Genomic DNA, 25,281 nt, shown 5'->3' on the forward strand with positions numbered 1-25,281 from the left:
TTGTTCTTATTAATAATTATTTTTGCGCGGTATAATTTTTCATTTTTTCAAAAGAGCAGCTAGAGTATTAATTAACCCTCGCCTAATTACACCCCAAGGGGTTGTTTACAAGTGTTAATATAATTGTTTTGTTTATGTATTTGTCTGGGGGGGTTTTATGAGAAAAGATGTACATGTATTTTTTAATCTGTTCTGTGTAACATACATACAGCTCCGAAAAAATATTAATTATGTAGGTGTTTCAGGAGGAGAAGCCCATTTTAGTAAACTTTATAAAGTGGTGGGTATGTGAACTTTTAGGTAGGTAGAGGTACTTTTAATACTTTTCTAACTTAAACTAACAGTAAAAGAATATACAGTATGCATAATTAAATAAATGAATAATAATTTTGTACAGATGTGAGGTTGGGTTTTTTTAAAATAGAGCTAGAATATGAATCGAATTGTGAGCTATGTCAGAACTTTCATATAACTCGACATTCATATTTTAGACGGCCATAAACAATAAAAAATATTTTAAAGCAAATATTGTGGCCATATGTTTTTGTTTTGTTTTGGGTTGTGTTTTTTTTTTGGGGGGGGGGGGGGGGGGGTGTGGGGGGGGGGGGGGTCCAATACTAGTTTTGGTAAATCAGTTAGTTTGAATATAGTTTGATAATTTTCGGGAGGGGGGGGGGGGTCGAACACTATCCAAGAAATCACGTTGCAGGCAGAGAATCGCCCTTGCTGTTTCTTTTGTTGTATTTTCGTCTTTCTTTCAAACACCCTCCTTACGCACAAATATGAAGGAAATATTATGGAAAAAAATAAATATGCATCTGCCATTTATTCTCTTTTTCTTACACAACATGATTTTTCAACTTTTCTAGCCTTCTACATCATTGGCGTTCATATACATGTACCCAGCAGGCATTTCAACGTTGATTCAACGTTGAAACAACGTCATGCCTCAACGTTGAAATGACGTTGAATTTTGGTTGAATATGAAAGTTGAATGGACGTTGAAATTTTGACGTTGATTCAACGTTGATATCTGACGTTGTTTCAACGTTGATTTAACGTCTTCTGACGTTGTTACAACGTTTAAATTTAGTTGATATTTGGTTGAAATGCTACAACTGTTTGACCTTGAACACTGATTTTTTTTCGCTAATTGCAGTGAATCATTTTGCCTCAAATTATTTTATGAACAACATGACACCAGAATAAATATCATTAATCAATTTATTCAAGAGAGAAACAGTTAAATAAATTGAAAGTATCACTTAAAATCACTGATGGATAACCTAGCTCACATCTGTAGCCAGCTTTTCACAAAAACATTAGTTTAAGAAGATGAAAAAGAGTAAAATCATTAGTTCTGGTCAAGTGAACGTGAAAAACAGTCAATCTCTTCTCCTTCTTCCACCTCCTCCCACACGCTCCGGGGCATATTTTAGGAATTTAGCCAAATCTTCATTGAATTTTGATTCTGTATACTGTGTATGAGATGTCAATACAGTTTCTGAAACAGACATAAAGGTGCTTTATAATATATGTTCCTCTGTATATATTTTTTTCTTTACATAAAGACAATTCAACCAAAATTGGATCCTTTGATCTGCTCCAGTGGCTTTTTCCTTGCAGATCACGGGATCTAATTTCAATAAGATTGCCATAAAGATAACACACCATTTTTAAATAGATGTATACTGTAGATTCCTAATTAAACACAAGGAATTAATATCCATGTAAAATTGCCAAAAGCACATCTCGCGGATTTTATGATCTCCCTATTAATTTTTGGCAGGTGTAAATGAATATATATGATAAAAATTATGTGTTCTAGCAATTTGATGCATTAAATAATTGAATCGCAAAATGAAGTAATCATGAAAAATGAGGAATCTACAGTACTCTGCGTCTGCACCAACTAATCAAATTATGTTTTAATTGTTTCAATCTACATGTACTACAAATGAGAAATTTGACAGTAGTAAAAATCAGAAAACATTTTACCTTTTATAAGGAGGTAGAGTTGGGAGGAACCAAAAGCTTTCTTTCCCCGTTTTCCCTTCATGTTTAGACCAGCCATGTACGAGTTTGTCATAGTTCTGAAAATAAATTGAAATATGTCATACTTCAAATACTTAGTATTTCATATCACTCTGAATACAATGTCATACATTGATTTTTTCAATAAATGATCTTTAATTATTCAGTAACATCATTCTTTATTTACCTTAACATTGCTTTCTTCATGTGGTCAGTACCATCTGTACCTCCAATCTTTTGAAGCAAGAATTTCTGAAATGCAATTGTTCATTTTCATTCATACTTTGTAGTGTTACTGCAATATATAAATTTACATTCCAAATATTTTTTGCATGTAAAGTGTGTGAAAAGATACTGAAGTAATAAGACCGTAACACACAAACGGAACTCAAAGGTTAAAATGACGAGTTTAACCGTGACATAGCAAACTTTGAACGCTGTAAAATGCAACGTCACAAGCGAGAATCAAAGTTCACGCTTGTGGCTGTTACAATGGCCATTCCATTAATTTGAATTTATCCTTAGAATAAAATAGAAATTTTGACATATAAATCACATTTGCAGACAAAGCAAGAAGTTAGAAAAATGTAAATATAAGCTTTAAATCATTATTTTTTGAAAGATATAGTCTCATAACTGCAGCGGTGTGTGCATACAAATTTTATAATGCGCATTAGTTATTTATGAAAATTTGTATGCACACACCGCTATTGTTATGATACAATATCTTTCATAAAATAATGATTCAATGCTCAAATGTATAATAAAGGAGAACATTATATTCATTCTATACACAATTTCTAATTTTAATTCTGCATTTCAGTCATTTTGTGTCATATCAAGAGAATAAAAAACCTGAGTCCAGCACCAAAGGTTTAATTTTTTTTGTAATAATTCCTGACTGTTAGAGAAAATCTTTGAGGGTTACTTCTTGTGATTTAACTTGAAGAATAATTCCCCTCATTTGATCAAGAATTTAGAGTTTATGTATATTCACCTCACCTCACCTAACCTCTTCTTGCCCGGTGGCACATAAGGCAGGCCCATTATGTATAGTATGTATATAAAAATACAACATAATTCTACACGAAACATGACAATTTACATCTATTTTCAATTACTTACAAAGCTGGCTTTAAAGTCTTTGTTTTCAAGTCTTCTGTCTAAGGCTTCAAATCCTTCTTCTGAGTCTATGGTAACAAGATCAACGTCTTCTGTATTTGAAGCTGTTGTTACTGGACTCTTAAGACGGTCTCTTATTTCAACAAGAAGGTAGAGGACTCTTCTCTGAAATCCTGTGAAACAGAATATAACTAAGTATTAAACATTTAACACCCAAGGCATCATAAGCAAAAATTCTAGTCTCATAAAAGGTCCCTTGAATTGAAAATTTGTAACGCATCTAACTGTACTCACTTTCTTCGGTCATGGGAAAGGAGTCTGTTGAGGACTGATGCTGCTTTCGCTTAGAAAGAGATGGAAGTGTTGGGGTGCTCTCTACACTTAACCTGCTACAAGGCCTATCATAGCTCCTGGAATGTTCAGATCCTTTGTTAAGTCTTTTTGGGCTTTCTCTTCTCAGGGTTGACCTTTCACTGCTTTGTGACATAGAGTGCCTTGACCTATTGTGATGCCTGTCTCTGCTTTTTGATCTTGAAAATCTTGAGCTGTTCAAAGAGTGAACAGGACTCCTGGACCTTGAGATTCGTGACCTTTGTGTTGAGCGAATTGGACTTCTGGATGTTGAAATTCTTGGCCTTTGTGTTGAGCGAATTGGACTTCTGGGTGTTGAAATTCTGGGCCTTTGTGTTGAGCGAATTGGACTTCTGGATGTTGAAATTCTGGGCCTTTGTGTTGAGCGAATTGGACTTCTGGATGTTGAAATTCTGGACCTTTGTGTTGAGCGAATTGGACTTCTGGATGTTGAAATTCTGGGCCTTTGTGTTGAGCGAATTGGACTTCTGGATGTTGAAATTCTGGGCCTTTGTGTTGAGCGAATTGGACTTCTGGATGTTGAAATTCTGGGCCTTTGTGTTGAGCGAATTGGACTTCTGGATGTTGAAATTCTGGACCTTTGTGTTGAGCGAATTGGACTTCTGGATGTTGAAATTCTGGACCTCTGTGTTGAGCGAATTGGACTTCTGGATGTTGAAATTCTGGACCTTTGTGTTGAGCGAATGGGACTTCTTGGTGACATCGACCTATTCATCGAGCTCTCCCGACTGTTTGAACTAGCCCAGGACTTGCTTGGTGTAATAGACCTGCTACGTCTGGTTTCCATTTCATCTCTAGTAGAAGATGAAGGTGATCGAGACCTGGACGACTGAAGTGATGACTGGTCTTGGTTTTTTTTAGAAGAGATTTTTTGGGGTGGTTTTGGCGGCATAACTGGTGCTGAAGTATAATATATCAAATTGTTGGAAAATGCTCCAAAAAAAATAAGGAATTACCATAATAAATTGTCCTCTTTTATATCTGGATATATATTTGCATAACAATATCTAACCTGCTACAGGTAACTTCTTCTGCGTTTTTATTGATGAATTGTCTTCAGCAGAATCTAATTAAACAAAATTTATATATATTTCATTAATCAAAATATCAAAGTAAATAACAAATAAAAGAATCTTCAAGTTTGTAGATAAATTGCAAGCTCACCCATAATAAAGTCACTCATGACCTTCTTTTTTGGTTTCCTTTTCATTACTGGTTCTGAGTCACACTCAGATTCCACCGCTGTCGTCTCATCATAGTCCTCACATTCTCGATAGTCGTCTTTATTTAAAAGAAAAACAATGCATGAAGAGAAGGTACAATTGACTTGATGAGAAATGTATACAAAAAATTCTTTGTTAACTTTGTTGACTTCCCTACATTTTTTACATCTTCAAACATAAATTACTCGGTTTCTTATCAATAAATTAAGAAGTTACCTGATGAAAACTTGATCTTTATCAGATCAAATGAAAGCCATTTGTCAGCAGGTTTCTTGCATTCTTTGAGTGCAGATTTTGCATTTGATGTATTTGGCCATCTTATGCGATTTCCTTCAACCCATACACTGGGTATGGCAAGCTCCATCTCTTTTTCATCCTCTCTCCACACAGCTCTTACCCACTTCTTGTCCATCTTAATTTAAAAAATCAAAATTAAGCAAAATGCTTAAACATATTATGTTTTTCAATAAATAACATAGTTTGTTTTTTGTCATCAATGTCACAAGAAAAGAGTTCTTTGAGTTGTAATGTTTAAAAAAAAATTATTATCTGACATATATTTTATTATAAAGTCACCAATTCAGTATTAAAGAAATTACAATTACCGGTAGAACTAATTTAGCAATATATATCTCTCTTTACAATACTTGATAGTGCTAAAAACCAACCTTATCCTAATATTGCCTTTCAATTCCATGCAGCAAAGGAAACAGCACATATTTCCCATCATAAGGCAAACATGCAACTTTTCTATCTATGTCATGCTTTCTGATTATTTTTTCCCGTCCATGCCTCTGCAATGTTGTGTTTTTCACAACGGCAACATTTATTAATTTCGATTCACATGGATTAATAAATAAATTTTCCAGTCTCTGTTGTGAAACAACTTTGCATATCAATTCTCCATTTTCTCTTTTTTCTTGCAAAAATGCAAACGACTGATCTTTTAAAAGTAAACAACTGTCTTTTCTTTTTGTGGAAAGATAGGTTGTTGAAACATTCATCCATGGTTTGACAGTAGTTCTTTCCAGTTCAAACAACCGTTTAGCAACTTGAGCAATAGGATTTTGTGCTTTCTTCACAAATTTCTTTAACTTTTGAAGATAGTTTTCAAATCTAAAGGCACTTAGTTCATTTAGTGAAACACCATAATTTTTAACATCATCACTTATGTGTACAAGAGAGTGAATGTTGTAGGTAGTAAATGTCTCTCCGTATATCTGGGGTGCTTTCTTGACAAAGTATTCAAGCAATTCTTTTGCATAATTCAGGTAGTGATTCCTAGAAGCATCTCTGGAGTCAAGTAATATTGACATGGCAACCGTTAGAGCTAGGAAATGTTGATACATTTGGTCATGCATTATGTTGCGGAAAATAAGTGGGCCAGTGTATAGAATGCATTGCCTGTACTCTGTTGCCTTCCATCGATCGAGAACCTCAAGCGAACGTGGCTGTCTTGCGAATTCTCGAGGCATTTTCCCATTCAGAGCAACAAGTTTGTCCGAAAGTAATTCTATTTGCAGATGGGATAGCTTGCACTCTCGTGGTCCTGATTTTAAAAACATCAAAATTCTTTTCATCACACCAAGACACACAAGATGCATATAATCAAGCGGAAACGATTTGATACAATCGATACCAATATCAACTAAAGGTGACCTCTTTAATTGATAATCAGTATACTGCAATTCATTGAAATCTTCTTTAGTTCTCTTTTCCGGCATATTCATGCCGTCTGGTTGTTCAAAAACAACACGTCCACGCCATACACCTTTAATTGTGCATCTATCGCATCCAAAGTATGCATTGTGTCCTTTAGTACATTTCAAAAATGACCTTGCAGGAGCATCACAAATAAATGAGTCAATGATCACAGCAAAATGTTTATCATTCAATTGAAACCCAGTATTTTCAACATTACAAAGTTCTTCAACAAAGTCCAGCAAATACTCCTCAACTGAGTCTGGTTTCTTTGTTCCACAGAACAAAGCAACAATAAATGGTTCAAAACTATTGACACTGCATAGGATTGGCCAAAATTGTACCGAGGAAGACTTAAATAATGGTACTCCATCGATGTTAAATGAAAGTTTAATTGAGTTTTCATCTTCAAAATGATTTGGATGTAATGACACAGTTTTTGTAAGTCCTGATAGCAGCCCAAAATAATAATAATTGCCACCACATTTTCTAATGATATCAATACTTTGAGGTGTCTGAAGTAAAGTACGTGCATCTTTTGGTACTCTGTGGCCTTGCTTTCTAAAAATTTCAAGTATATGATTAATGCATGATCTAGTGCATTTAAACTTTGTAGCCCATTCTGCAATTTGTGATGGTAAACATTCCTCAGGCTCATTTTCATTATCTTCATCACTTGTTAAAACAACGGACATGGAAGAATCACTGTCATAATCTGCTGGTTCATTAATGTGCTGCTGTTGCTGATCTTCCCCAGAATCTGACTGCACAGAGGAGGTGTACCTTTCAGGAGTTGTCTGCTGGCCCCCAACTGCCTGCAGTTGATTTTCAACATCATTTTCACTGCTGCTTGATTGTGCAAGCGCATGAACAAATGTATTGTACCGTCTCCAGTTTCTGAGATAGGCCATGTCTTAAATAGAACAAAAAAATACATGCACGTGCAGCTAGTTTTTGTTTCTATTGTTTGTATTGATTAACCATTATAAATAATATCATCACTTTGAGTTAATATTAACATCATAATCATTACAAATATAAATACTTATATACTAGGCCTAAAGTACTGTCTTCAATACTGTGAATTGAATATGGACTGTTAGTGTTAAAGGATTTATTGTTTTCCTTTAAAGACCATCGAAGGTAAAAGATAAGATTATTACTTTCTATATACTGTATTACAAAACGGCTTCGATCAGTTGCCTGGGTACACTTATTGAGTATTAAAACTTGCATCGTTATGTTGGAGACCAAAGATCAACGACAACAATAAAATCCCAATTCTATTTATAGTTTCACTCTTCTGTTAACTTGTACGTAAATCGGAAATTCTCTTAGTTAACTCGTCCAAAGAGTCATTCGTGATACGTGTGAACTATCGTACATAACATTACTAACGTTAGTGGTGAAAAATAAAAATAAAAACACCACAAAAAACACCAAAAACTTAAAGACATTTTCAAGGCTAACAATACTTTGATATTATTAGACTAATGTAAGTTAGAGATCGATCAATTTTTACATGCATTCTCTGTTCGTTAGTGGTGAATTCAAAAACACGCGCCATGCGGTTAAGCATTTTTTTCTAGCTTGGAAAAAAATAAAAACATTATACAACATGCATTATATAATTGAAAGAAACACTTACTTTACTATTTTAGAGGATGAAATCCAAAATGTCCTTGTATTAAAGGTCGATGTAGAATTTATAAATGCTGCTCCTCACGGTCTCAAGTTTGGAATGGCGTTCAAAATGGCTTCCCAGCTAGGATATCTTATCCCCAGCTGGACACTGGTTCTTTGTTTCAGTTGGCGCGGTAATTTGTTCGCGCCAGTAATTAATACTTGTCTGGCCAGCATGCGCTTTCAAGCTGAGCAGATATGGAGGATGTGCAATAGATCAATGGCTATCGCGCACCTTGCCGCATAATTTGTTTACATGCGCTAACTTTCGCCATAACTGAATTTATTTCACTATCAACAGTTTTATTCATTAACACTATATATATAAATGATTCATAAAGTAACTTAAATCATTTCAAGCTGTGTAGATATTTGGGGGGGGGGGGTTACAAGATCAATGCCTATCGCGCGCTTTCCGCATACATGTAAATTCTTTACATGTGCGATTTTTTGCCATCACTGATGATGTTTTTTCACTTTTTATGCCCACAAATTACAGAATTCAATAATTACACGAAATTATGAAAAATACAATTTTATAAATATATGTATGAGAAATTTGGTCGATATTGGTCAGAATATCTGACGTCTAACTAACGTTGAAAATTTGTCATGTTGATAACGTCTTTTTCTTCAACGTCGCACAACGTTGTATTTTGGTTGATCAACGTCGTCAACCATGATCAACGTATTTTCAACGTTGGTACAACGTCGTATGCCTGCTGGGTATTGATATCAATATATATCATAATTATATCATGAAAGCATAAATCCATAAAACATCGATCGAAAGTATTTATCATTAAAATTTTAAAATTATAATTCAATTCTTAAAAAACGGAGAGAGAGAGAGAGAGAGAGAGAGAGAGAGAGAGAGAGAGATTTAAAAACGGAAGCATTCGTGTCTTAGCCTTGAGTTTTGACGGCTGGGTATTAAAGGTACGAGGTGTCAGTTGGTTGCTATGAGATTTGTTTACATTGGAGAGTTCCGCCGAGCGTTATAATTCTCTCGGGATTTTAAAAAACACAATAAAAGGGCACGAATAGTCAAGACAATATGTCGGATGACGGTAAGTCAAACACTCATCGATTATGCTTTATTAATTAATAAATCAACTAATTAATTTACCGGTGTTTTGAACGCTATCTGATTCAAACAGATGGTCGATTATACGTACGTGTCTGAATTTGTTTACAATAATCTTAAATTCAAGATCCCTATCGATAACACTGTGTATTTCATTGAATTCATTACCAAATACTGACGATTCTACTCCATATCACAAGTTTTCAGTAGATAGGGAACAGAGGTGATGCATATTTAAGTATCTCTATACTGTTGTCATATTTATAAAATATACAATGTACTTTCAAGAACAGTTTCGGGTTCAACGCTATAGCGCTGTATTCAATACCCCAGGCTATATTTAGGTCTACAATCGATGCATGCGCCAGCGTTAAATCTTGTTGTGCTAAGAAATCAATGAATTATTCAATGGAATTACCTTTTAATCTTGCTAAACCAAACGATTATCTGGCAAAATATAACCTCGTCGTTTCAGTTTTAATACAAGCATGCATGTATATACAGTGTATGTACGAATATATGGTACACCCATATTGTGGTCTTTTTTGGGAGGGTGGGGGGTTGTGATCGTGATGAGGGACAGGACGGATTCTTGACGGGGGGGGAGGGGTCTTAATGGGGAGAAGGACAGATGTGACTGTATTTGTAAAGTGATAAGTCTAAAGATATGTAACAATTTTAAATTTGAATAAGTTGGTTAATAAAGGAAAAGCGGGATGAAGGAGGAAGGGGCATGACATACGAATCAGTCGGATATATGGCGTGGTGGAGGGTAGCGTTAATTGATACAAGGTTTTTAAGACCAGAACATTGTGGGTTTACAACATAAAAATAAACGAGAGAGAGAGAGAGAGAGAGAGAGAGAGAGAGAGAGAGAGAGGCGTTGACACATGGTCAAAGATGTAGGACTTTCAAGATACCGGGTACCTTATATTACAAAGGGACATAAATGCTTTGCAAATTGATTGTGATCATTGTTGATCGTTTCTGAAATTTACGTCTTTACCAAATGAGAGAATAGATCCCTGTCAGTATTGTATACTATAAAGGTTTAAGGGTTAATCTTTAATTATCAAAAACACGGTATCAAAGAAGCAATGATACAAAAATATAGTTACATGTACTAGTTATTTGCAATGTGTTATCCTATAATATGGTAATAACTTTGAAGAAATAATTACCTGTCCGTTTACCCCCTTTTCCCCCATCCACCAAACCATGATCGCGTTCTTTTTTCCAACATTTTTTTTTTTTTGGTTTTGTAGGATTACAATTGATTAGAGAAAGTGCTTTGGCTGATCGAATAAATACACGATAAAATAATTTAAATTGGAATCGTACGTGTCTCTTTTCAGAAAATCTAGATTATCAGCAGTTAAATGAAATTTTTGTGTGTCCCTCTTTTGAAGACATGGGCTGTACTTTAATTGATATATATCCTTTATTTCTGTGCATGACACCCAGCAGACAAGTGTCATTAATGGGCTGTACCCCGACAGTAGGCAAAAGCCAATCAACCAATCGATAATGTCCATGGTGAACAAAGACGTGGAAGGGGTGAAATATTATCTATTAATTGTGCACTGAAAGCATACAGATCTAGTCGTGGGGATATTTGGGGTCTGCTTCGATTTTATTCTTGTTATGTTCTAGCTAAGTTTGTCTGTGATTTGAAACCATACGTGGAAGACGTGTAGCTACAAACGGCAATTTCTCTATATCTTTTGGAAAATTTATTTAAGTTTTTATTTCGGAACGTGTATTTAAAATTTGTGTGGAAAGTACTGAAACAATTTGGAAATGGGGAAAAAATCGCCACAAAAGCTAGACAAAGCGCAAAATTCGGCATCGCAACAGTGTAAGTTTTTCGAAGTACAATACTGGCTAACAAGAATTAGTTATTAAGGTCTTCCGTTTCCAACGGAAGACCTTGTACTGATTCTGTTGGAAATTCTTCATTATTATTTTTAGGGTCTTCCGTTTCCGACGGAAGACCCTCTTGTTATTCTATTGTTTCTTTTCCTTATTATTATTTTATTTTTTATTTTTTTTCTGACTTTTTTCGAACGCTATTTCTCGTGAACTACTCAACCGATTTGCATGCAATTTACAGGACATATTAAGCATCAAACGTACTTGATATTACAAAATTTCTGGCTGATGACGTCACTTCCGGTTTGAGATTTTGAGGATTTAGTAAAATTTTAAGGACCATTTTGTCCACGTAACTTCTCAAAAACTAATTGCGATAGAAATATGAAACTTTCAGGGATAGTAGATGAATGTTTGTAGATGATCCTATTTATTTTATATTTTGAAAAATGCGCAAGGCGGCGAAGCTCGCCCTAGCTCGAAAATTGGCACCAATTTTTTTCATGAAATTTTCGCACATTTTCGGCCCTAGCTTTTAATGTGTAAATATTTTGTTAAGACATGTAATACAAAAGTTGTTTAGATTAATTAGATCTTTCGTTTGATTTCAGAAAAAAGGGGCTGGCCCCTCAAATTAGGGGCCAAAAGGGCTCTAAAGTATTTTTGCAATAACTCTTTACTGAAAAATAATTTGTTATCAATTATAGAACCAAAAATGTTCATTGTACATCTGTTTATCTAAACAGTACCATGTCTAAGTCATATGTTACGTCATTAGGGGCTTTAAGGGGCCAAAAGTCCGAAATTTTGATCTTAAATATCTAGAAAAGGAGAAATGTTTTGATAAGCATTATAGAACAAAAAATGCTTAAAATAATGTTCTTAACAATATGCTTCCTAAAAAATTTTTGTTGGTGGTCCCAGTAAGGATTTTAAGGGTCGGCCCCTAAAACACATTTGTTCAGATATCTTTAGAACGGTCAACAATTTCTGAACACTTGTTGAACAAAATGCGTGTATATTTACAAGACCTTTTATTTGATATCAAGAAAAAGGGGCTGGCCCCTCAAATAAGGGGCCAAGAGGACTGTAAATTCTTTTTATAATAACTCTTAACTGAAAAATAATTTGTTATCAATTATAGAACCAAAAATGTTCATTGTACATCTGTTTATCTATACGGTACCATACATATGTCATATGATACGTAGTTAGGGTTTTCAAGGGGCCATATGTCCAAAAGTTTGATCATTAATATCTAGAAAAGGGGAAATATTTTGATAAGCATTATAGAACAAAAAATGCTTAAAATAATGTTCTTAACGACATGGTATCTAAAACATTTATGTTGGTGGCCCTGGTAAGGAGTTTAAGGGTCGGCCCCTAAAACACAATTGTTCGGATATCTCTAGAACGGTCAACAATTCGTAAATACATGTAGAACAAAATATGTTTATATTTACAAGACCTTTCATTTGATATCAGGAAAAAATGAGTGACCCCTCAAATAAGGGGCCAAAGGGGCTACGATGACTTTTCATAATAACTTTTTTTGCGATAATATGTTATTAATCATAATAACAGAAAATAAGAGCTTATTATTCATAATTCAAAACTGAAATCCGTTCTAAAATCGGACGATGCAATACAGAGATATAGGGGTTTAAAAATTGATTTTCCCGGACATTTTGATTCCACATACTTGGTTAAGAAAATAGTTTTATGTTCAGACTTAAATTAATTCGTACCTAAAATTATTCGATAATTGTTGAATCGTACTTTTACACATTCGGATTTGTATTTGCTAAGTCGTTCTTGAAATCGATAAGCTTTGTTAATTCGTACTTGGAATCATTCTGATTTTGTTAATTCGTACCAAGAATAATTCGATTTTTTTTCGTCTTAGTTTCTTATGTTAGTTTAAGAACTCTGCTTTTTACAGGAACTTCTAGCTTTACTTTCGACATTACCGGAAGACCCACTCGTTGCTTTGCAACGAGCTTTGCTCTAGTTCTTCTTCTTTTTCTTCTAGACGTTTCTTTAAACTGTAATATCTCGCTTGTTTGTCATCAGATTTTATTCAAATTTTCAGGGTTTATTGGAAATGACAATAGCTTACTATAGCACAAAATATTGTGAAATCGCTTCTTCCGGTTTTGAGTTATTCCCCTTTGAATATTTTTTTAGTGGGTCTCGTGTACCTGCAAAGGCTCCGAGTTGATCCATAGCAAGTACTTTTAATTTATAAATCTTTAATGTAGACACCTTGAACGTTGTCCTCCTAGTTTTACATGTTTGATTAACCCACGTATACTTCTTAAAAACTTACATCGAAATTTGTGTTTCAAAAAATGTAAAATTTTGCTTATATCTTTGCTCAATAACTTTTTAGTTGTAATTTTTTTCTAGACACATATAGAACAAAAGTTGTGCAGAATATTACGAGCTTTCATTTGATACCATCAAAAAGGGGCTAGCCCCTAAAATGAGGGGTCTAGATCCCTTAGAAGTCTTTGCTTAATAACTCTAAAACGGTAAATTTTTCGATATGGCCGTCGCTGCAAAAAATGTTGTTTGTGACTTTATTGAGCTCATAAAACTGTTTTTGTGTTCGGGTATTGCATAATATGAGGGTAAATAGTAATACGCATTGACCAGTACTCGCGGCAATTTGGCCAAGTTAACGAAACTCTCCCTCGCCCGCGGCCGAGAAAATCGGTCACCATGGTTGCGGCTGGGCTACCTAGCGGTCAGCGGTTATCTAATACACGAGAGTTGTGTCTCTCATATATGAGTTTATTTAGCCGCGAACTCAAGAATTGTTTTAGTTTTGATTACATATAAAAGTTTGTGGACTAAACGATTGGGTATCAATTAAGAAATTGTTCAGTTAATTAATAAAAACAATGTCATTCTCAATCTAAAGCAATATCAGACATAGATCAATTGTGGGTTTTAAGTTAAAAAAAAAGAACTTCTATTTGATAGAATATGGTCATTATACTGCAAACTTTTCAAATCTTCCTTGGTTCTTAGCTGTGCGTGTCTGTGCGTTGTACCTTAACGTAATCTATCCTTCGTCCACGGCCGAGGAGATCAGCCACGGCTGCACTACCTAGCGGTAAGCGGTTATCTAATACACAAGATTCGCACACCGCGACGCACACTTAGATGAATATGAACGTGTTTGAGTTTATATAGCCGTAAATACAAGAACTGTTTTAATTTTATGTTATAAAAGTTTGTCCATCTTGTATTTATTTAATTAAACATTTGACTGTAAATGAATATTAATGAACGATATTACTCCAAATCGGAAACATCGTCAGACATAAATTAATGGTTGGTTTGTATATCTAAAAAAATTTAAATCCCCCCCCCCCACAAATATTTAATGATGATTATCCCTCGCACATGACCGAGGAGATCCAGCGCTAGTGAACAAGTGATCCGTGGTCGGCTCGTGTTCTTCTACATGTACCTTATCACGCGTTCATGTTTCATATTTTGCACGGACAGAACTATATTTAATTATGTTTTCAACTGTTATATAGGTTTAAGATGAAAAGATAAATTTATTTTACTTGAACAGTTGATTAAGCATTGATTTAATTATACGATAGCGTACAAAGTAGTTTAAAAATCAAATCAAATTATATCAAAGTTCTATGTTACATGTTTGCGGTAGGTGCTAGCACGATAAAAGAATGTCCTCAATTTTCCTGAATTGAGGCATTTGATTATTTTAAAGAATATTCACATGAGTTTTAAACAACTTAAGATTAGATTCTATCGGTCACATATTAATCACTCTGTAGTTTTTCTTATACATGGTTGTTCGTTTCAGTGTGGAAGCGAACTCATTGCTGCGCCCCCCCCCCCTCCTCCCGCCCCGCTGACAAGTACTCGCGCTGGATTTTTTTTAAATTGGCGAAAAGATATCCAGATCTGTCGAAAATCATTTTTGGTGACTTCTTCTTATGTGTAACATTTTCTATTCAACGTGTTTTTACTTTCCCACCCGTTTGTTTATTCGGTCAGTCTGTGTTAATTCAAACGCCACGTGCGACCGACAATCTTGTGTCGCTTTAGTGCACACAACTCAGAACATATGTAATTGAGTAACAGTTGGAAGGGTGCTTTTATAAACAATTAGACTTTTATTTGAAGTCAATCATCTTCACATTGAAGATGTGAAATCGTAACCTGAGAATGCAGGCACGTAGCATCGTTTTTGAAAGTGGTGGGGGGCCAGACCCATCCAAAAAATCTTGACAAGCAAAATTTAAAAAAAAAAAAAAAAAAAAAAGGGAATTTAAAGTTTCCAAAAATCTTCAAAATCCTAATCCGTGGGGGAGGGGGGGATATACTTCCAAAAAAAAAAATTCTTCTCTACCAAAATTTTTTACCCTCCAAATCATGAAATTCCTAATCCCTGGGAGGGGGGGGGGGGGACAGATAACTTCAATTTGACTCTTCATTTCCTTATTTTCATATCAACTTTTTACTTACTTCCAAAACAGGGGGGGGGGGGGGCGCCAACTCCATTATAATTCATTTTTTTATATGTAAAGTTTAAAAAATTTGTTGAAGCAAGAAAAAATTGGGTGGGGGCCTCGCCCCCCCCCCCTGATGCTACGTGCCTGGAATGTGGCTAATAAATTAACCTGTTGAACACGCTAAACTTCTATAGTTATGAACAGAACAATTCATAATATATAATAATTAAAAGTTCGAAGTCACAGGAAATTTTGTTCTTGGGAAATACGACTACATTATGCAATGCAGTCGATCGCCATAGAAATCATCAAAGTACTGCAAATGCAGCAGACTTCTTATTTCTTTAAAAGACCATGATAGTTCACTTGACTTGCAGACTATAATATAGCGACATATTTGCCTCCCAAAAATATATGCGCTTCACAAAGTTACACTTAAGTGCGTTATTGGGGATTTTATTTATTGCTTATTGTATGAAAATTGATAAAAAAAAAAACCCTTTTAATTGAAGTTGTGTACTATGAAGTTGTAATGCAACTTCATTTACTTACAAGGTTAGCTACAGCCAGTGGAATACTAATTTTAGGTGAACAATGAATACCCAATATATTAGAATACAAGATAAATAGTTTCCAGAACTATAATACTATGCATGTGTATATGAAGGTTGCACCCTCATTTGTATGGCTGTAGGTGAGGAGGTAAAGGTGTATCGATGTACATACAGTGTATGACTGCATATACGGATTCCGGACCGTGGCTACTGACGATACTCATGATAGTCTATTAATACATCAATGCACAGTTTGATCTAGAAACTGACCAGTTTCATAACTTCTTCGAATTTATCTAACACGGGCTGTCTAATTCCTTCCCAGAATTCCAATTTACGCAAGCGCAATTGAAGTTTTTTTCAATTAAATTAGTCAACCCACTGACATAAAAATAAGGATTTTGCACATTATTACATCGTCAAGAGAAGTAATATTCATTTCTGTTAATAAGGTTATTTAATTCACGTTACATAGCGGTGTCTCTATGAAACAGCACGTGTAAAATTTAGATGGTCGCTTTTGCATAAATTCTCCCGCTGATCTTTTTTTTCTCGCTGATTATATATTATTTTGAATGTCCAAGTCTACTCGTATCATATATATAAAAACAATGCTTGCTACCCTTTGAAAATTTAACTCGCCATTAAACATCTCATGTTTTAAAGAATTTTTGAAACGATTACACAAACTGTGTTCGACAAATAGTTTTCCTAAAACAGTTTCTTCCTTTCTTTTTTAAAACACGTTTTATATACAGGCTTTCAATTAAAACACGTTTTTATAACAAAAGCAGAACTGAAAGTTTAGTCATTATAATCGTTTGACACCATATCACATATATTTTCAACCCGCAGCAACAACGGAAGACCTACTCGTGGCTTTGCCACGAGCTCTGCTCTAGTTATACTTGTAATTTCTGCAACATGTGACCCAACCGTTCATTGGTGCATGTTATAGGAAAGTCAACATACAGTTAAAAGCTGTTTTAAGTATTTTATCAGAGCTGTCCAAGCTGAAAGTGGATGACTTTTTCATATTGTACTCTTTCGCATTTTGAATAAAAATGTGCATACTTTGGGCTAGCTTTGAAATTTCGTAAATTGATTAACATTAGATGGTAACCATGTGCTCTTCCGGCCTATTGAACGCCAATGTGGGTTTCTGGGGGAAACACTTTTAAAGTTAGTTTTATTCAATTATTTAAAGTTTACTTTTACTTTTACAGCATCATCAACCTCAGCTTTGAAAAAGGAGGCTGCAGTGCTCAAAGACACCAGTCTTGCGGTTCTCTCGCGAGAGTTGGGCGCTCTGGACAAACATAGTGGTCTGATGCTTGGAATGTACCTCAATGTTCCAAACACCACCATTGTCAACATCGCAAATGCCGCATCAGATGACGGATACAGTGACGTCAGCGACAGAACCAGGATTGACACCACACAGAAAATTCTACTCACGTGGAAGGATTCTTGGAAAGACATGCGCCCCAAGATTAAAGAGCGCGAAAAAGTAAAAGAGCTTGCGCGCGCAGTCACGGAAATGGGGAAATCGGAAATGGCTTCTGTGATTACCGAAAAACATGGCGAAAACGCAGAACTGACGGCAGACGCTTTTACCGGCCTTACCTCGTGAATTTCATTAACTTATACATAGATCTTTGAAAACAATTTTGAAGAGAACAGAATTCTCAGGAATATCGACTCATCCTGAAAGATCACAATATCCCCCTTTAAATACCGTGCTTTGAAATGATATACCAAAACCGTGTGATATATAGCCAAAGAATGTTTCGTCTCTTTATAGTTCCGACACAATGACCGCAGGTTTTGATAAAGATAGCGATTTTTTAACCTGATGTACTTTGAAAACGTTACGAAGTCAAGAAAGATCATACTTTTTTCAATTAAAAAATAATTACGTATCTTTACATGAGAGTTTTGCATACAAATCCCCTTTTTGTATATATTTGATGATAATACTTATGTTGATTTATTATATCTCACAAATAATGATTTGTATTAATCTACTTTCTTCAAATATTGTTCAATGGCTTAGCCAGTTGTTTTTTTCTCCATAGTGCATACTAGTATATTAAATCTACCTCTGTACAGAGGGTAATTCACATGAATTATGTTGTATTGGAACTTAATCTGGAGGAAAAGGACATCATTTCATGTGTGGAAGAACTCTTGCCTGTTGAATGTCAAACAGCAGCTAATCATAAGGATCAAGGTCATTTCATTTAAATACTTTTAATTTTCTAAATTGACATCTTTTAAAAAGAAATTGATGTTAAAGGTCAAAAAATTAATTTTCATTACAAAAATCCATTAAGCAATGTTGTGACTATATAGAGTACATGGCGCTTGCACCAGTAATCAGTATATCCCCGAAGTTTTACGCCAAAACAGTTGAATTAAGCAAAATAATTTCCGATTTTCCCAATGTTTTAGGGGATTTCCTCCCGCGACAAGGACTGACTTTTTTATGAGATAAATGCCTGATTTTCCAATTTTTGTAAAAAAAAAATACAAGGACGCTTGAGTTGTTTCAGGGGAAGAGTGAAAAAGCCCGTGCTTGATTTTTAAGCACACAACTCTCTTGCCTTTGTGGATGGCTAAGAGAGTGAAAAAGCCTGTGCTTGATTTTCAAGCAAATAACTCTCTTGCCTTTGTGGATGGCTATGTATCTTTTTTTGTTACTTAATTGTTAAGAGGGAATTCCCAGAAGATTGTTTTAAACCGAGCACCATTCATTAAAAGATATTAGCTGCCATGCACATTGTGCGTGCTCATCGTTTTTCAAAGTGGGGGGGGGGGGGGGGGGGGGCACGACCAAATCTCTTGACAAGCAAAACAAAAAAGAGATGAAAAGAAATTAAGAGGGCCCGATGGTCGTGTCCATTTTTAGGCTGAATTGATTTCGTTTAAAAGAAGAGCTCTATATCAAAATATAAGAAAATACCCGAATTTAAATAAGAGTACATGCATATGGATTGTTTTCTTCAGTAAATTCTAGAATATAGCTTAACGATTCATATCTTGAAATTGTAGAAAGATTTGATGGTATCAAAGTTGTTAATGATCAGACAATGCTGTGGAGGCGGTGTTGCTTTACGTTTTTGGCCCAATTGTGTTCGTTAGGTCGTTGATGGCTCTTCCGTGGTGTCGCTAGGACAAGTTGGAACCCGGATTCCACCACTATATCATAACGCCTCCAGCACTATTTCATAGGGATTATATGGAGTGATATAATATTTAATTTTTTTAGATCCTCGAGATCTGTGTTCCAACATGCCAACACCTGGCGTGTGCCCTAGCCAAGATGTTTCCGGAATGTCTCCTCCTCTACATGGGGAGTAGCCCGTGTCCCAGTCTGTATAAAAGAGGAGGCAGAAAGACAGCTTCCAGATGACTACACTTTTATTAATTTAATATGACATTTTAACAATAAATATCACTATTAATTACAATTAAATTTATCAACATTAATATTCATCACAAAAAAATCTCTGAAAATAAAATACTATTTGAACCATCTGAATCTATATGTATTAATTTACTTTTGAGAATGCGCGCAAGCGTTATAATTTATCTTATACCTGTATAAAAAGAGGAGGCAGAAAGACAGCTTCTAGATGACTACTGAAGAACTGTGTTTCCCGCATCCCCATTTTATACGCACGAACACTGCGCTACAACATTCTCCTCCTAATAAGTAAATGCGATCAAGTGCATACTAATGATTTGACGCACCGTGGTCAGTATTAGCGTTTTATTTAGATTTCTGACCCGGCGTCGACAGGCTCATCACTGGACTTATTAACACATTTCTCCATGAACATAAATAAACATACGTTATCTATTCAACGCATGTACTTTAACCAATTTCTATAGAATTTCCGTTATGATACTTGTAAGAATTATCGAGATTTAGCGCGTTTACACTCGAAGGATCTTCCAAAGGGAATTTATTAAAACTACGAATATTGTTAAAACATGATTCAGAAATAATCCTCAAAATACATGTTATAATAGACTAAACTCTGCTGATCTTTACTAAGATAATCGTGTAAATTTTGTTAACCCTTTGTCTTAAAGACATAACTCCAATTGTCATCTAAAAAGCAATGGCCTTTGATCTTGAGTATTTTTTAAGGCCAGAAAGGTCAAGGACAAATTTTTTTAATTAATGATATAAACTCATAAAACATTATTCAAGCCGAGGATAGTACCATTCAATTTAGAAAATCAAAATATTAATACTTAGTTACTGGGATGTGATCTTGGCCCCATCTTCGCTAGCAAATTAAGGGTTTATGATCCTTGCCGCTCCTCACAAATTCTGTATGTGATTTTCAAACATTATATTTAGATTAGGTCTAAGATTCTAAAATGCAGATTAAATGCAAATATGAGCCCCTTTGACAGGTCAGTCTAAAGGATTTATGATACCCAGGTGACTATATAGGCATATTGGTTTTTCTTTTCAAAATTATTTTATTACATGTATGATACCTACTGCAATATTAAACAAAAACACATGTTCATTTTGTCTCAAATATTCTGTAAAGACAAATAAGAGTTAAAATACAGCAAAGAGTCTTCCTACAACCAGTTGACACATTTAGACAAATGTTGTAAATTACATATTAAGATAGCATCTGCTGGTAATATACACAGCAATGATTTTCTGGTACATAAAACAAATTCACATGTTTTATATATGTTCTATTAACACAATAGCTGGTAGATGGTCCATGTCAGTTTAAGCCCTTACTTTTTTTTTGTCTGAAATCTTTTCTATCCTGATAATTGACATGCCACTTATCAGTTTATTTGATAAGATACAATACATGTGTAGCTGTATTGTGCATGCAAACAAAATTTAAAAGCCCCCTCTTCAAATCTTGGTTGAAAATTAGAGGTGTTTTTTTATAAAAAATCAAGTTATTATTTATTTATCTGTTAAATTAATAGAATTAATGAATTCACCAGTATAAGAAAACTATAGTTCAAATATATTTTATATAAAATTCCAAGGATGAAATTGTACAGAGAGTTTGATGTACATCACATTGATGATGTCTACTTTAGAGATTTGATTTTCTTTACATTGCCTTTGTAGTACTCACACACAAACAGCTTGTCATTATTGTCCACACATAAACCAGTAAGATTCTTCAGATCACAGTTATCAATGTAACGGAGAAACTGTCCATTCTGATCAAGAATGTGGATACAATGGTTGTCACTGTCTGTTGTCAGGATATGACTCTGGCTGTCTGTTGTGATACCAATGGGTTTAAATAGTTTGTTCTTAGTAACTGAGGGATAACCAGTGTACCTCCATCTGAGTTTCCCGTCCTGATTAACCACCACTACTGCACCAACTCCAAAGTCAGCTACACAGACGTCATGGTTTCTGTTCTCAGTGATGTATTTAATTCTACCATTCCCTGAGTACAGAGGTTTACCATCACCATCGAATTGAATTGTTTGTTTCTCTGTAGATCTCAAATAACGGACAACTTTGGATTGAGTTTTATCATTACTGTACATGGTAACCAGGAGATCACCTGTAGAGGTGACACAGAGATTAATAGGCGTCCACTCTAATAATGTGATCAACTCTTCTGTCTGTCCATTCTTTACTATGTTCACTGTCCGATCTGTCCAATCACAGTACAGTAGATCCCCATCACTGTCTACAGCTATATCATTAGGCCATTCTTCTGATCTTGTTTTGATTGTCTGGAGGAGTGAACCTTTACTGTTGAAGCATTTGATATCATTGGTCCTTCCACTCGTCCATATACTACCATCATTTAGACAGGTAACACTGCGTAATTTTTCATACCCAGTCTGTATTGTGGCAACAATCTCTGGTTCATCCAGTAGTTCTCTGACTGAAGTGTTAGGTTGGTTCGGTGACATGATATTTTCCTCTGTTGCAGTTGGTAATGGGGTAATCTGTCCAAACAAAATAAACAGCTTCTCATGGTCTATTGGTTTTGGAATGAATTTTGGCATTGTAACCTTAACCTTGGGTGGAAGCTTGCTGAACTCTCTGACCTTAGACCTGTATTCAATAGTTGAAGATACTTCAGTGGATTTCTCGATTTTCCGTAGGGCTTGTATTGTTTGTTTTATGAGAGACTGTGTCTGTTTGATTTCATTCAAGTGTTTCTTTAAAATGTATCTGTGCTTCACTTTTATCTCGTTAATTTCGGTTTTCATTTTGTTGATGACAATGTCGATTTCTCTGTGCCATTGCTCTCCTTGTTTTGAAATTGTTGTAGTATGTTTTTCATATCCTCCATCCAGGTTGGCCAGTTCATTTTCTAAGTCAAGTGCAATTTCTTCATATGTAGGAGAAATATGATTTTCTAACTCTTTTGTGTCTTTTTTTATATTGTCTTTCATTGTCTTGTAAATTTCTGTAACTTCTACAAAGTTATGTCCTTTGTGTTGTTCAGATGCCATGCAGGAAGAACAAACAAAAATGTTGTTACAATCCTTGCAATGAAATTCACAAATTTTGTGTGGGTGCGTTTTGCATTTTGGATAAATGAGGGTTGATCTTCGTTCCTGGAAAGAAACAATTTTATGTTTGTCATACCCATCTGAGATGTGATCTACTACACAGGGCTTGCAGAGGTTGACATGGCAAAAATCACAGTAGCTGTGTACTATGGCGGTTTCACAAAGGTCACATCGGTGCACATCCTGGGCAGAAGAATGAGGATCCATGGTTGTTCTATGATAGAAAATAATTAAGACATGATTGTTGGTTCAATGATAAAGATAGATTTTATACATAATTCTATAGTCAGAGTAAAGATGTAGTTTGTAAAATGTATGTAAAATAATATTTTTTAATTAACCTAAAACACCACCTTCAGCTTATTTTTCTTTTTTATCCGGACACGTTTTAAAACTGACTGCCTTTATAAATTTATATAAGTTTATAATATAATAAATCAAAATGATATACATGTAGCTAGTTTTTCAAAACGAAAATACATTAATTTCTAATGTAATGTAAAGTTATGTCTTAATCATCATAGCTAGCAGCTTACGAGTTGATTAAGTGAATATGCAATAATAGTTAGATTACAAACCTTGCTTAAACAAAAAAAGTAGGCAATATAGATCTAACTGTCTGGTAAGCGTGCCCGAAACATGACTGATCCTGTTCTGAATGCGACCACCTGATCAAAAATGAAAACAAAATTGTCAGAGTTACTTCCCGTTCATCGCTAGCAGTTTGTAGTCACCCTATGCGCGGATCCAGAATTTTTTTTCGGGGGGGGGGGGGGTTATTTGAGTTTGCTGGGGGGGGGGGGGGGGTCCAAGGCATATTTTTGGTAATATTATAATGTTATTTAGAGAAGTTTGAATTTTACAGGGGGTTCGGACCCCCATGAATCCAACTCTAGATCCGCGCATGTACCCTCACAACGCCAGGGGTCCTGTGTCCACAAGGACTGTGACCGTGGGACATAAGGCCCCTCACATTGTGAGAATGGCAGTTTGTTTGAACCCCCTCCCCCCAGTTGCAACCAGATTGGATATTTTTTATCGTTTAATGCTTAAGTTTTTCGGCCAGAAGGAATTCAATATCCATTCGAATTAAAATTAAAAGAGGAAAATAACAAGAGTAAATTCATTGTCTCGGATTTCAGCCAGCATCATACACATTTAAATCGGAAAATATATTTTTGACCAAAATTTTGACCATGCCCCTTTAATCCTATATCTGTAATGAATATGTGGAGTGATAAGAGGTAAACAGATACAGCTTACGTAAAGTAAAACATATCTATTAATTGCAATTCATAAAGGGACAGCTTAATGACACATTATGATTTTTATACAACTCACACATTCTTCATTAATCAGTTTTTTTTAACAAGTTACATTTTGTAAATTTTGTAAAATTCAATACCATATTAAAGTATTAGATAATACATGTACATGTATTTTTTAAATAAGATTAACAAAAAAGTTTCATTCATATAAGCCATCAACACATTAATTCATTAATTTTCATTAAATGTTATTCTTTTTAAGTATATCCAATTTAACGATAGTGGGACAGTCTTGGTTCTAGTCCGAAAAATCTGACGTTTTCCTGTCATTTTTAATGATTCTAATGTTTTTCCTGACAAGTAATATATCAAAAACGTTAACAAAGCCAAGAACATGTCATATATTTCGGAGTATCTTGGCTTAAATTATTACGGGTATTTTCATTACTACACGCCTTAAATCAATAGTTTGTCTGATTTTTCTAAAAATAAAACACACCAAACCAAATCCAAATACACGTGTACAACTGGAAAAAATGGTTCAATACTGTTGCATTCTGTTCAAATGCTGGTATCACAATGTAAATGAGCAAGTCTGTCATCAATCGCATGATCACAATGATTTAAAAAAACACAACTCAGCACCTTTTCTCTTCGAAATAACAAATTTTAAAATATTTAAGATCATATGAAATAAGAATAAAAAATAATGCTTTGCAGGATTGTCTTCTTTATTTTACATTAATAACATTTAACTATCATGAATAAACATATTCAAAAGGCATTTGGGCATTGGCATAGATGATATACGGTTTATCATGTCTTTTAACTTAATATTTGATGCGATGTTCCACGATATTAACTTCGTAAGAGATTAACATGATGACATTATGGTGTTCCGATGGGGCCACTTCGACCTTCGCACTTTCGCCTTTAGGTCGAAGATGCGAGAGTGCGAAGTTGCGAAGGCGAAAGTGCGAGAGTGCGACGGCGAAGGAGCGAAAGTGCGAAGATGCGACGGCGAAGCGCGAAGATGCGAAGGCGAAAGCGCGAAGGTGCGAAGGCGAAGGAGCGATACTACTATCGCTCCCTCGCCTTCGCAACTTCGCACTCTCGCCTTCGCACTTTCGCACTTTCGCCTTCGCCTTTTTTGATAGCATTCAGAAAGTCTCGGTCTATTACATAGAATTTGATGCAGGCACCGTACTCGCAAAGGTTTTCCGATTAATCCATGATATCATTGGTACGCATGCGCTAAGCCATTGTGCTTACTATGAATGTTTATGAATATTTTAATGTGTATATGTGACATTTATGTTT

The 25,281-nt window shown here is 35.0% G+C and overlaps 3 protein-coding genes across 4 annotated transcripts; 1 reads left to right on the plus strand and 2 right to left on the minus strand.

Moving 5' to 3' along the window:
• Positions 1 to 1,210: 1,210 nt before the first annotated feature.
• On the minus strand, positions 1,211 to 5,559 carry LOC128161261 (serine/threonine-protein kinase PRP4 homolog). The gene is made up of 9 exons (XM_052824514.1): positions 5,420 to 5,559; positions 4,968 to 5,163; positions 4,693 to 4,809; positions 4,541 to 4,594; positions 3,451 to 4,428; positions 3,160 to 3,329; positions 2,222 to 2,286; positions 1,999 to 2,093; positions 1,211 to 1,504 (listed from the first exon to the last, which is right to left on the minus strand). The coding sequence occupies exons 2-9, from the start codon at positions 5,161 to 5,163 to the stop codon at positions 1,386 to 1,388; spliced, it is 1,794 nt and encodes a 597-aa protein (XP_052680474.1). The 5' UTR covers positions 5,420 to 5,559; the 3' UTR covers positions 1,211 to 1,385.
• A 3,487-nt stretch (positions 5,560 to 9,046) lies between these two features.
• Positions 9,047 to 18,276, plus strand: LOC128160552 (uncharacterized). Of its 2 annotated transcripts, none has more exons than XM_052823891.1 (2): positions 9,047 to 9,205; positions 17,374 to 18,276. In XM_052823891.1, exons 1-2 carry the CDS (start codon positions 9,193 to 9,195, stop codon positions 17,778 to 17,780), a joined length of 420 nt encoding a protein of 139 aa, XP_052679851.1. In that variant the 5' UTR covers positions 9,047 to 9,192; the 3' UTR covers positions 17,781 to 18,276. The 2 variants fall into 2 exon arrangements, with proteins under 2 accessions (XP_052679851.1, XP_052679849.1); XM_052823889.1 differs by lacking the exon at positions 9,047 to 9,205 and adding an exon at positions 10,814 to 11,080.
• A 709-nt stretch (positions 18,277 to 18,985) lies between these two features.
• On the minus strand, positions 18,986 to 23,353 carry LOC128161753 (uncharacterized). Its single transcript, XM_052825144.1, has 2 exons — positions 23,272 to 23,353; positions 18,986 to 22,907 (listed from the first exon to the last, which is right to left on the minus strand). The coding sequence occupies exon 2, from the start codon at positions 22,898 to 22,900 to the stop codon at positions 21,236 to 21,238; it is 1,665 nt and encodes a 554-aa protein (XP_052681104.1). The 5' UTR covers positions 22,901 to 22,907; positions 23,272 to 23,353; the 3' UTR covers positions 18,986 to 21,235.
• Positions 23,354 to 25,281: the final 1,928 nt, after the last annotated feature.

The sequence above is a fragment of the Crassostrea angulata genome, chromosome 8, assembly GCF_025612915.1.
Source record: "Crassostrea angulata isolate pt1a10 chromosome 8, ASM2561291v2, whole genome shotgun sequence".
Taxonomy (NCBI): Eukaryota; Metazoa; Mollusca; class Bivalvia; order Ostreida; family Ostreidae; genus Magallana; species Magallana angulata.